Raw genomic sequence first — 13,907 nt, 5'->3', positions numbered from 1 at the left:
TAATCTCATATCTCATCCGGAATCGTTCACGTTTTTTTACGTACACAACCACATTGAACAAGTGAGTTCCGCTGTGTGTTTCCAAAGAGATCTACAGAGCACGGTGAGAGCCATACTATTCACTCGATTCACTCATGCGAACAGCAGTCAAATGTTTCTTCGGTTTTCCGCTAGGGTGAGACCGTGAAACTTCCAATTAACCCTTACAGCACCCGTTGAAGATAATTGCGATTATCCTGATCATTTTGTGGAGAAATCACCGCGTCAAAACTTTCATCACATGATACGACTTATAGCAGATTTTTGCCAAATTGTAAGATTTGTTTATTTTATTCAATTTGAAGACGAGTTTCGAAAAATCTACCTCGTATTTCGTATTGAGAAAAAACTATCTTTAGAACTTTTTGTTTTTGTGTAATTAGATCAATCTTTTATATTGACAAAATCTGCCTCGCATTTAAAAAATTCTGTCTCGCATTTCATATAGCCCTCAGTGTTGACGTGGAACGTGGTTTAGAGTTTAGTTTCAGAATACAGTTTCAAAAGTTAAAACTAAAATTCTGGAACTGAATCCTAATAGTAGATTTCTGTAAGTGGTTTCTTATCTAGATTTTGGAACTGAATTTAGTTCCTCAATTCAGATTAGAAATTCAACATACATTCATGAGTTCACTGTATACCCAGAACCCAGAACAATAAATGAGTAAATTTCATTTTCATCCACTTCTGGGTAAAAATTACAAATAATTTATTACCTATTTATAAGTAATACTCGTGTACCAAAAAAAATGGTACAATCTACTCTCATTTTATAGTTTATTTTACCTCTTTTTGGAGTTCAACTATATGAACTCAAATCTGGATACATTTTTAACCTACTTCAAAGTAGCTTCAATTTACCGTGTACGATGCCGTTCTATTTTTTCTATTGGCATATTGTCGCAAAACTGAAATGTAGAGGCGCTGCTTGTTTAGAGATGATACTCTCAATTTGTACTACTATTTGTACTATTGAATAAACGATAAAAATGTTACAAATCACTACTGCCGATATGAAAATTTCCGAAAGAATCCTCCTTTTCTTGGTTCCATTTTAGTGATTTGCAACATTTTTATCGTTTATTCAATAGTACAAATAGATATCAGTAATAAAAGTACACACGGAGTAGAAGAAAATCGATTTCAAAGTGATTACTACTACTTTTTTTTAGTGTGAACTACGATGAAACATGAAAAATCTTCAGAAATGTGTGAAATTGGGTACGGTTAGGTGTTTCGGATCAACATTTTTAAAGCAGAAACCAGTGTATTGTTGATTTCTCAAGTACTAGAATGTATAGCGATCGAGTGCTAATTATTTTGGATACTTTATATGTTATTTCCAGGCATTTGAAAAATGCTATCAAACCAAGTTTAATGCTCTATTTTGAATAACCGGTAGATTTCGCACAATGAACTAAGATCAACATTACCATCTCAGAATAAAAATTTTTTCTTCAACTTCTACTATGATTTTTCAAATGAATTTGCCCGTTTTCATAAGAAATCGTTGAAAATGTGAAGTAATTAGAAATTTTCCTACCGATATGACAGTTCTTGCTGAAAGAATCATCTCACGCTTAAAAATAGTTACTCAAAAATGAGTAAGATCTCACTCATCTACAGAAAAAGTGGAACAACTCTAATTTAGAGTAACTCCGAAGTTACTCAAATATGAGTTCTTCCACTGGAAACGATATTTGGGTAAAATCTACTCATTTACTGAGTAATACTTTATTTGATCATGTACCAAAAATAGAGTAACTATCACTCAAATTTTGAGTGAAATTTTATTTCACATTTACCAAATTTGCAAAAAAATTGCTCCTTTTCTGAGTGTATTGTATTAAAATATTAAGTAATTGAACTCAATACTATATCAAGTGGTGATCGCTTGGAGTAGTGTGTCAATCGCAAATTAACATACATGTCAGTTATGCTCAGGCACCAATCATACACTTATTGCTCATAAATGACATTTGAGCATATTATTTCGATTCTAAAGCACAACACGGAGTTTATCATTCCGGTTTTTGCAGACACAACACCGTTTGTGTTGAGCGACTCACCCTCGAAATACGCGATCTTACTAACAAAATATACAACCTGTTGCTTCAAATGGTTATTACAACTTTTAGACTGATCTTGCGAATAGTAACAAAAAAAACGAGTTGTTAAACTCAAATTTAGAGTAGGAGTTACTCAATATCATTGATGATAACTACTCAATTTGTGACGTTTCCATGTATCATTTGAAAATGAGTAACAAGTACTCAAACTCTGAGTAACTTTTTCTAAGCGTGCTCTAAACAAGCAGCGCCTCTACATTTCAGTTTTGCGACAATATGCCAATATTTCACGCGTTCTTTTTTTGACAACGGCCAACAAGCCACCTGTCAACTTCCACTTTCGAAAGAAATTGCAGGCGAGCTATGAAAAATAGAGTATTAAATTTAACACGCTCTAAATTTTATTGCGTATATTTTAAACAAAAGATACTACGTTATAACAAGAAAACCGAAATAAAAATAATAGGCAGCTATTATTTTTGATTAAAATATTATGTTTTGTCGTGAATACGACTTACTTTACTATGAGGTGCCTTTTCAAAATTTACCCTCTGAGAGAGTGATAAGTTTTTGATCGTGAATATCTCTTGTTGTATCTAACGAATCAACATAATTTTTGCTACATGCCATCGGAAATATGATTACAATTTTATGATCAAATTTTCAGTTGTGTGACATAATCTCAAATAATTCAAAATTAAACTTTTCTGAAATGGTTGGTATAAACGAGTATCAAAGAGGATAATTCATATGGCGCGTTTGCCTTTCTCGTATATTTAAAGCTCATAGCTCAGTTAACTGTGAAAGGATTTATATAATCTAACTACCAATAGAATTGAAATTTTTCAACTTAAACGTGTTTAGCAAAAGCATTGAAGTATTTCAACAATACACTATTGAAAAACCTGTCTCATTTGACCCATGTCAACAACAGCCAATCAGAACGTGTTCTGAGGAAGAGAACTAAAAAAAACTGCTGCTGTACAACAAACCGTTCGAGAAAAATGTGCCGAACAGTGTTTAATATCGTAGTTCCACAATTTGGTCCTTCTGAAAGGCAGGAATGAATCCCGTACAGCATCCTGATAGTTTCTTTCAATGAAATGCAAATCCGAAATGAAATAATCGAAATTAAAATTCTATATGCTGCTATTTTTATAGCCGTTAGGACCGCCAATTAGTGAAAAAGCTACAGACGAAATCACGTAAAAAGAAACCTCTTAACAAAAATTGGATCAATTTGAATTCTATCGCCACTGCGAGTAGATGTATTGTGTTTCGTTTGCAAAGCTAGTTTCGCTTCTGATAAGAGCGATTACATCACAGCTACCAGTTGTTTGCATTGGTGAAAAAACAACGAAAAGAGGACAACGGTGGAGAGCATCACACAAAATCAGCCTAATGGCTCTAAAAGTTTTCTAAAGAACTATAAGAATTTGTTGATCGCAAATCGAAGGTAAATATCTTCAGTTTAGTGCAAATCTAGAACTGTTTGATTTGATTTGTGCACTTTTCGCTGTGTGAAATTCACAGCAATCGAGATCAAGTGAAGCCTTCTTTGTTTTTGCGAAAAAATTGAAAAAGGGGAATGCTTGCATAACTCATACAATTGATCAACTAATTGATATTCGGAGGTGTTAAGGAACATGACAGTTGTTTTCGTATTCACATTACCCACCCGCTATTTTTACCATTTTTTTTGTGGAGGGGGTACAAAAAATTTTGCACTAGTGAGTCCCTTAGGGAGAACTGACAAAAGAGTCCTATTTGTATATAATATATCTGGTGAAAGAAATTGAAAACATTCGAAACCTAATCACTTTAGAAAATTGGAATAAATTTGCAGGAATCTGAATAAATTGGTTCAAGTAGCACGTTCCCCTTCTTATTTGTTATGACTTCACATTATTTTCCTGATGGTATGAAAAGGATAAAAGGACCAAGTGGCAGCATTGAATGAATAAACTGAATGTATAGACAACAAAGTTTGGGTAATTTCTTTCAATACAGTTTAGTATCCACACATCGAAACAACCTTTCGAAGCAGTTCCAATTTACATATTATAGAATTTCACTTTATTAATCATTTGACGAATGCATTGAGTTGTGCGAACATCGAAACAACTGAAAAGTGTTACCTTTGTTTTATTTTTTTTACATTTTTGTTCTCTGCTCTGTTCTGCGTTCAAACATCTGCTTTCTTATTTATTATACTTAACGACAACTGTTACAGAAGTAGGATTTATCAGTGTGCAATTATCTGAATCGGCACTGGAACACGTCAATTAACAACATCGTACAAGTACATCGTTACGTTGCACATAATTTCGTAAAATCACAGGGGGACAAACAAACATACAACAACAATTGGTTTCAGTTCACAGTATAAAAACGCCAATTAAAAAATTCTTCGGGACATAAAAGACGGAGAGCACTGCTTCCGGCTTGTTCGATTTGATAAATTCTTTTCTCTCATATTCACAAACAGCTACGAACGGGTGTACTAAAAATATACTTGAAAAACATTCATCACCATGTATAATATTGTATGTAAACGAGTCTATCACTGGAGTTTTTCAGGTTTTTTTTAACATCAGAAAGGAGACTACTCGGCAAGGGGCCGTTCTGGCTGGGGTTTCCAGTGAGTTGTTGATATATTTATTTTTCTGTTATCTACTTTTGATTTGCATCATTCTGCTTATTTTGTTTTTGTTTTTCAGGTTCACCATCTTGGTTCCGTACAGTCGAGAAGCTCTTGGCATCTGTGTTCACCCGCTAAAGTATACATCACTATATTATACATTCACTGACATTTATTTTGCACCAACTTGCTCCTACGGAGTTCTGAGTATTGCAAAGATTTAGAACGATTAACCATAATGGAACAATAGACATGCTTGGTTAAGACATTAGCAACAGGAAACGGTAGCAAAAGTTTTCAAAGTTATAGGATTGATTATGTTGATAAGTAGATTATGTGGCAAGATTCATAATAAGTTTAAGGAAAAAATTGGAACATCTAACAGTTGGCGTGAGATTTGGAAAGGGTTTTTGATATATTTTTGGATTCTCATGCTTTATATTAAAACGGGATCATCATACAAAACTTGAATGTGTGTGTCTTCAATGCGACAACAATGAGCTCAACAGTTTAACAGAACCTAAATTGATAAAGTATTAGTTATATGTTCTGTTGGTATACATTTAGTGTGTAAACATAAGTTTTTATTTTCTTGTTTTGTTTTAGCCTACTACTAACAACACGAACATTTACAGCTAAGCATTTGTATTTTTCTTTTATTTCGACTTCACTGATTTGATATTGCACATGCTGAATTGCTAAACAATATACTTAAAAAATGCTAAAACACTTAGTTCTGACAGATATCCATTGAACACATTCATGCCACAGAAAAATCGCAGCTATACTAGCGCTACATTCTATCAATTCGTATGGAAGCAAAGCAACCATGCATTTATTTATTATCTCTGACATTGACAACATTTATATCACTTGTTTTATTTGATATTTCTGTATTGACTAGAGTTGCTTCAAGCAGATACAAGCGCGATATATAGGAAGAAATGATAATGGAACAATTACAGTTTTTTTGTGATCGAAATCGAGGAGATGTATTAACCTTGCATTAGTGTGTAAAATTTGGTTGCCTTGTTGCTTAAGGCTGAACCGGAGTTTGTTCCAATCCTAACTAATGTCAATTTGACAATTATTGAGGTCGAAACTGCCCAGCTTAAAGTCCAACAAAAGTGTTTCAAAATCGTTCAATACTGAACCCGTTCTAAACTATTACAAATAAGTTCGGTTCGTTTTCAAAAGATAGCTCTGGCTGTTATGAATATTGAACTGTAACCAGTGTTGGTGATTGCCGGAAATTTGACAGAAGCTGCTATATTGCTATCTATATTGTATACAACAGTTTCAATCCGGTAGAAGATGCTACAAGAAATCGAGTCTCTCAATGCATGAACCGCGAGAGAATTTTTCTGCACTTCTTCGCTCCACCTCATACTCTGAGTATTTCACGGCCCTAAAAAAATTACAGTCTGATAATGATCGTTGATGTGTGGAATTTCCCAAGAGAGAATCGCAAGTTGACAATTATCGCAGAAAATCGAATCGATGATTCAACTTGATGTTTCTCATACTAGGTTGCAATATTTCAAAACCCTTGTGTGGAGCATTTACAGCTATTTTCATAGATGCAACTTATACAAAGATTATATGCACACAGTTAAAATAAGCGGCAATAGTAAAATGATTCTATCGCAATTATCGACTGCCCATACAGAATCGGATCGCGAAACGAGAATAAGCGACCGTTTGTTGCTTTAGAGAGAATCCCCAGCGAGCTAACCTTTGATTCTCAGACAGGTCATCGAGAGAAATTCGCTCTCGCACTGGTATCTATTCTACAGGGTCCGGCACTCGAAGTGTAACCAATTAAAAAGGCCATAAATTCACTTTGGAAAATTACTTTTACTTAATTTAAAGTACAAAATGTGTAAAAATAATACAAAATTCAGAATCAATTCACTTTTGCTCGATATGACCACCTTTTGCCTTGACTTGATGACTGGAGAGAGCGAAGGAGTTGCTTCGTTTGGCCGTAAGCGGTCAATTTCCGAACATTGTATTTTCTGACGAGAAAATTTTTCCAATTGAGCAATTCGTAAACTCTCAAAACGATAGGGTTTACTTGACCGACCGTTCATACGAGAATTTGAGTAATCGATTGACCACCAGGAGGCAGCACCCGCAACAGATAATGGTTTGGGCCGCTGTAACCGCAGATGGGCGCTCTCCAATCGTTTTCATCGAGCCTGGCGTCAAGGTAAATGCGACATATTATCGGGAAAGTATTCTGGAGGTTGCTTTGAAGCCGTGGGCAGACAAACATTTCGGTGGCAGACCATGGATGTTTCAGCAGGACTCGGCACCGTCTCACAAAGCTCGAGTGAACCAAGAATGGCTGAAAAACAACGTTCCGAACTTCATCACGTCCACACAATGGCTCTCGAATTCACCAGATGCGAATCCAATGGATTATTCTCTTTGGGCCATTTTGGAGAGCAAAGTCCGAACTAAAAAATACACCAGTCTCGAGGCGCTGAAAAAAGTTATTGTCCGCGAGTGGGCCTAAATACCTGCAAGTCACATTCGGCAGCTTGCGATTCGTTTTTTGACCGTCTCAAGGCCATAGTCAAGGCAAAAGGTGGTCATATCGAGCAAAAGTGAATTGATTCTGAATTTTGTATTATTTTTACACATTTTGTACTTTGAATTAAGTAAAAGTAATTTTCCAAACTGAATTTATGGCCTTTTTAATTGGTTACACTTCGAGTGCCGGACCCTGTATGTTAAATGAACCATGCCGGTTTTTTGTTGCTGCGATGATATCCGTCTCTCTTTGATGGCACTGATTCAATCGTGTGAAGAGTTGCTGGTGAGTGTTCTTTGATACGATAAAAGATTGCCTGTAACAGCTGATAACGATAGTAAAAAAAGTTAGACATCTGCCATTGATATTCAGTTCAAATTGCTTCGAGTTTTTTTTTCTTTAAAAAACCTTCCTTTTCTCTGTGTTAATTATTTGCAATTTCATGTTAGTTTTCTGTTTTAACTGGAAGCTGCTTTTAACTGTTTCCAGCTGAAGCGCATCAAATGCTAGTGGATGTCTATGGTAACAATACTCCAACTGATAAATTATGTAGGGAATGGTTTTGACGTTTCAAGAATGAAGATTTTGGCAGGCCTCGCGTTTTAAGGAAAACAGTTGGAGGCATTACTCGATGAAAATCCGAGTCAAACGCAAGAGGAATTTGCTGAAGCATTGGAAATGATTCAACGAGCAGTTAAAACGATTAAATCAGCGAGCAGCTGATTCGAAGGCAACAAAAGAAAAGGGTTTTCACATCGAATTGTTACTGGAAGTGGAAAATGGATATTCTATGATAGCCACAAGAAAAAAATACTACGGTATGTCCGGTCAATTCTCAACATCAACACGAAAGCCGAATATTCATGATACGAAGGTCATGTTGCCCATCTGGTTAGACCGAAAAGGTATTTTGTCCTTTGAGCTGCTACAACCAGGCTATCGGTTTAGGCTACAATTGATGCGTTTGAGCCGTACATTACGAGAAGAACCGCCGTGGAATACAAGCAAAGACTTGATAAAGTTATTCTCCTGTATGACAACGCTCGGCTTCATGTCGCGAAAGTCGTGAAAAAATATTTGGAAACGCTCAAGTGTCGCACCCGTCGCATTCTCCTGACATTGCTCCTTCTGATTCCGACGGGTCCAGCACGATGTGGCAGGTCAACGGTTTACTTTTTTCGCAGAAATCGAAAATTGACTTCAAACTTGGATCGCCTCGAGAGACGAGACATGTTTTCGAGATGGAATTCGAAAATTGCCTAAGAGATGGGAAACAGCAGTAACTAGCGATGGACTTTGATACTTTGATTAATCGTAAAATTCTTTTTATTTTGCAACAAATGCCTTTTTGACCCCAAAACAAAAACGGACCGAATTAATTTTTTTCTCCCTATAATTGTAGGATTTTGGACTGTAAAGATTTAACGTTGGTCCGAAACGTGAAAATTACAGGAACATATAGTTTAGCTGTGTTTTCGCTAAGACAAAATGAGAAAACTGGGTTCTTATTTTAGTTTTTCTTACTTTGTAAAAGTCTTTAAATCCCAAAAAAAAAGTTTTGAGGTTTGAGGTCTGCTTTCATAGCCGACTGCTCCACCTGATGAGCGAAGTCTAAAAAGCATTACTGGCGACTGCTGCTCCCGACGACCGAAGTCCAAATGAGCGCACGACCAGAGCGTTTGAGGTTTTGTACCAAGCTAAAAGTCTGCTCTTATTACTGGCGACTGCTGCTCCAGACGATCGAAGTCCAAAGGCAAGCAAGCGTGATTAATTCTCCTCATTATTTCCATGGTTTATGAAACATTGTTTTTCAATTATTTATGGTTTTCTCATGCTTTTTAAAATTTATGAGAAACTGAATAAGTCAAAAGGACCCATCTATTCAGTAAGTATGATAACTACAAATTATTGTAGATTATTTGTAGAAAGCAACTTCCAGTCTTTATAAGATATATCGAAGAGCTTTAACAACATGCCAACCAACATTTCCGACAATCGGCATTTAGTCCGAATGGCATATTTACAATGGTACGTTCTTGAAACATAAGTAAAATACAACGAACTCTTGATTTCCAATTGAATGTTTAAATTGTAGAAAAAAAAACTACAAGGATCAGCCCCATGGGGTTGTTCGACCATTGATGTGGAACAAGGCAACAAAAATTTCTAATGATCTACAATCAAAAAGTTCAATCAATCCGAACCAACACCGAACATCATTTGTCTTGATTTGCATTTGTTTTATAACCGACGAAATTACACCATTATCCCAAATATATGCAATTATATCTTTGTACATACTTGCGATTTCGATAATTAAGCTTCTCTTCGCCAAGCTTATGTTCAAGTTTTTTATGCAAGCAGTTTTTTTTAGCGTTAAGTTTCTCTACCATTCTGCGATTTCGGTTGAAGCGATAAACTATTTCTCATTATCAATCGAGATCATCTAATATAAATTAGAAATTAATCTTAAGCACTCAAAATTTATCCAGGGGAAGTTGTCAATTTCTGATGGGGAAACGACATAACATGGAATTCCGAGCTTGCATGACACTAGATCAGAGCATACCAATTAAGGGCTGAGGCCAGTGTGTTTTAGGGCGTTTTAAAGGGCACGCTTCAAATCTGATTTTCTCAGAAACGGTGACGAATATCAAAAACCCCAACTGACAATCTCTTAGAAAATTAGTTTAGATTATTCTGTGAAAATTTCAGAATGCTTGTTTGACTTTAGCGGTCGAGAAAGTCTTTTTTCTGAAGGAAGAATTGCATAGCTGAAAAAGGCAACTTTCAACTTGTTCATTGAATATCTCGCCATCAAAAGCATGGATCAAAAATCTTTCCTGACAATGTCTAGATAATTTAGTTTAGATGCGATTAGTGCATGAAACCATATATGTTGTCGCGATAAAAATTAAGTGAATGTTATTTTTGTAATGGTAAGTCCATTTCTATGGCGGCTCCATTTTTTTCTGCTCTTGTATTCTGGTAACGTAACGAAACATGAGAGAGAAATAAAATCGGCTCAGCAAGGCTGCCAAACAAGCGGTAGCTTTATTGGATTTTATGTGATGTAGTCAAACTTGTAACCGAAAATATCAAAACTTTCTTGGCCACTTGGCCACATCGAGAGTTGTTTTGCACATTTGCGAGAGAGCATTGAGGGATATGTAAAACGCAGAGCGAGCCACGTGGTTATACGCGACCTACTGGCCTCAGCTCTTAAGCTCTTCTTCGCCAAGGTTGTGTTCAAATTTTGTATGCAAGCAGTTATTTTTATAGTGTTGGTCAGTTTCTCTACCGTTTGTCGAATCTAAGATTACCGAGACTCAGCAGTTTTATCTTTTGTCGAGATGATTACCGAATACTCGGCGGAGCAAATCTAGGCAATTATTTTGCCGAGATTGAGCGAAAAAAAGTGTGTACGTACTACTGTGGGCAAAAAGTAGTAAGACTTTCTTTCATTATATCAAAATTCTTTATTTATTCTTCCAAATCTATTTCGCCTATTTTTCAAAGTAATCACCTCCGGCCCCAATACACTTGTACCAACGTTTTTTGCCTTTCTCATATAGAAAGGTTATGCAATCATGTGTGTGTGTGTGTGTGTGTGTGTGTGTGTGTGTGTGTGTGTGTGTGTGTGTGTGTGTGTGTGTGTGTGTGTGTGTGTGTGTGTGTGTGTGTGTGTGTGTGTGTGTGTGTGTGTGTGTGTGTGTGTGTGTGTGTGTGTGTGTGTGTGTGTGTGTGTGTGTGTGTGTGTGTGTGTGTGTGTGTGTGTGTGTGTGTGTGTGTGTGTGTGTGTGTGTGTGTGTGTGTGTGTGTGTGTGTGTGTGTGTGTGTAACGTTTTTTTGCACTAACTTTTCTCGGAGATGGCTCAACCGATTTTCACAAACTTAGATTCAAATGAAAGGTCTTGTGGTCCCATACAAAATTCCTGAATATTATTTGGATCCGACTTCCGGTTCCGGAGGTACAGGGTAAAATGCGCAAAAAAAAATTAAAATATGTTTTCTAACTTTTCTCATAGATGGCGCGACCGATTTTCACAAACTTAGGTTCAAATGAAAGGTCCTGTGGTACCATACTTAATTCATGAAATTCATCCGGATCCGGAAATATAGGGTAAAGTATGTAAAAAATTTATACCATCACTGAAAAGGACGAAAAACCATTAGAAAAAAAAAACATAAACCAGTAGACGGTCGAACAAACCGATTTCGATTATTCTTTTAAGAATCGAAGAGAATTATTTTGAAGAATACCACAGTATTATACATGATGGTATGATTGATATGAGAAAGGCATCATTACACCACTAGGTGGATTAAAACAGGTTTTTTTTCTAATCCTCGAAACAGTTGTTAAAGTCAATTTCCGGAATAGCCTTCAATGCGCTTAGCGATTCACGTTTGATGTCTTCGATTGACACAAAACGGTTTCCCCGGAGCGGTCGTTTGATGTTTGCTGAATAGCCCTAAGCTGCAGGGTGCTAAATCAGGCGAATACGGTGGTTGCGGAACGCGATTGGTTGAATTTTTGGCTTTGTTTTACAGACGTTAACGTGACGCTGTTCTTTCTTCGGAAAAAATTGAGTGATTTTTTAACCAATCGGGCTTTCACTTTTCTTAGGCCCAAATGATCCTTCAAAATGGGTTTTACTGATCCTTCCGATATTCCAACGATCTCAGTAACTGATATGACTGTTGATCGTCTATTCTCGAGCACGGTTCTTTTAATTTTATTGACGTGTCCATCCTCAGTTGATGTTGATGGCCGTCTTGGACGCGGTTCGTCGTCGCGTTCTTGACCTTCTTTGAACAACTTGTACCAATCAAAAACATACAATTATTCTGAACGTTTCGGCACCAGAAATTCCGTACACAAAATTTAATGGAACTTCTTTGTTGAATAATTTCACTCATTGTAAAATTGCCGATTGCACTTTTAATATTTCAAAAAGACAGACGTATACTAATCACTAATGAATATTTTGCGTGACACTTGACGCAGATGTCACCAACAGTCATACCAACCCAGAAAAAAGGTAAATATTTCGACGAATAAGGTTTCCACGTGAAATATAATTCAAAAGTTATGCTACTTTTTGCCCACAGTAGTATTTATATATAAATGTCCTCGAATGTCGAACGCACCCTATATCAACTAATTATCAAAAGACAAGAAAAAGGGTTAGTAAGTGATTACAGAACATGTATCCTTATAGTTGAGACTAAGCAATACAAAATTCTACCTCCAGTATGGGAAGCATCTCAACACAAACCCTAACCACATGTCAAAATTGCCTTCTGATAATTGCATACAATATTGCTATTATTACATACTATCTATAATGCAATATACGAAACAATATCCCTAGCAAATAATGCTTGTTGGAACATTAATCAGCTCTGTTGTTATCCCAAGCTATGATCGAAATTGCTCGGAGTAAAATTTTTCATCTAATGGCAAGGTAATACATCATTTCTCGTCGTATATCCCGATCCGAAGTGTCTAACACCGCTCTGTTTGACAATACGATACGATACGATACCGGGAGTGTGCCTAGTCATGTGCCGTACGAGACTTTGCAACGGAATGACTTAACGCTAAACCCAATGCCGGTCGTAAGTTTACACGATTAGATCAGCACTGCATCGTATAGGTAGGTAAAACCTGGCGAATACTCTCCATTGGCAATGTGTACTTATCGATGGCCTACATAATTTCGTTGTCAAGTAGAGGCATTCACTCGCTCTAGGAGCGATGTGTTTGTGTGTTTGTATGTGTGTTGATTATACAAGAGCTGTTGCTTGCGCTAGTAGTGTGACATCTACACTTGTTGATCGAACTACTATTTTCCTATTCCGTTGCAATCGAAAATCGTTGGCTTGACCCTACACACCATGCTAGTACATACTATTCCTTGCCTGAAGGATGGCTGTTAAGCGCTGATCATTTATCGTTTTCGAACAAGGACAATGTAAAGGGGATTCAATTCTACGATAACACTTTAGTTAAGGATAGCGGGAAAACCTGCTGCAGTAGTGCGGGCTGATAATAAGGAACAATGTACTGGAAGAAACGACAATTTCACATCATTTTATCACACTGGTTTCTGTGGGATGGGGAAGGGGAAGATGGTGGGGGGGAAGAAGGGGGTTACTGCTGTCAACAATTTTATCACTCTTTCATTGTCACACAGCATGCTTAGAAGATGGTATCGAAAACTGCTATCGAACGACGGATGCTCTCGTCGGTGGTGCAGCACTCGATGAACTCGTCCAGAGTAATTTTTCCATCGCAATTGCGGTCCATTTTCTGCAAAGAAGTAAATATGAATTGTGTGTCGGGTTGGGTAAGAAGCAATGAAGGAATGAAAGCAAACTAAGCACGTGGAACCAATGGCATAAAATTAAACGACTGGACTTTTCTGTGCGAATGCGGTTCTCGATGCTAAGTTGGCTGTGACCAACAGTTCGTGTTCAGTCAGGTGATAAACATTGGATTCCAGCTCTCTCCCAACCGTAATTTTTCAGTTGCACAATAAATTCGTACGTCATAACAACAGATCATCGAAGGAAAAGCAGAATGTCTGCCATTTACATCGGTTCAGTTGTT

At 36.8% G+C, this 13,907-nt stretch overlaps 1 protein-coding gene across 6 annotated transcripts in view; it reads right to left on the bottom strand.

Annotated features, from left to right (window-relative positions):
- Positions 1–4,155: 4,155 nt before the first annotated feature.
- The window catches only part of LOC131430449 (Kv channel-interacting protein 1-like), a 251,462-nt gene continuing 241,710 nt past the window's right edge, over positions 4,156–13,907 (bottom strand). For all 6 annotated transcript variants that reach the window (XM_058595456.1, XM_058595457.1, XM_058595458.1 and 3 more), the window contains one exon: positions 4,156–13,607. In XM_058595456.1, the coding sequence (XP_058451439.1) occupies positions 13,497–13,607 (111 nt within the window). In that variant the 3' untranslated portion in view covers positions 4,156–13,496. The remainder of the gene's footprint in view (positions 13,608–13,907) is intronic.

The sequence above is a fragment of the Malaya genurostris genome, chromosome 2 (assembly GCF_030247185.1).
Source record: "Malaya genurostris strain Urasoe2022 chromosome 2, Malgen_1.1, whole genome shotgun sequence".
NCBI lineage: Eukaryota > Metazoa > Arthropoda > Insecta > Diptera > Culicidae > Malaya > Malaya genurostris.
The sequence above is the reverse complement of the archived record's forward strand: the minus strand, read 5'-3'. Positions and strand labels throughout refer to the sequence as shown.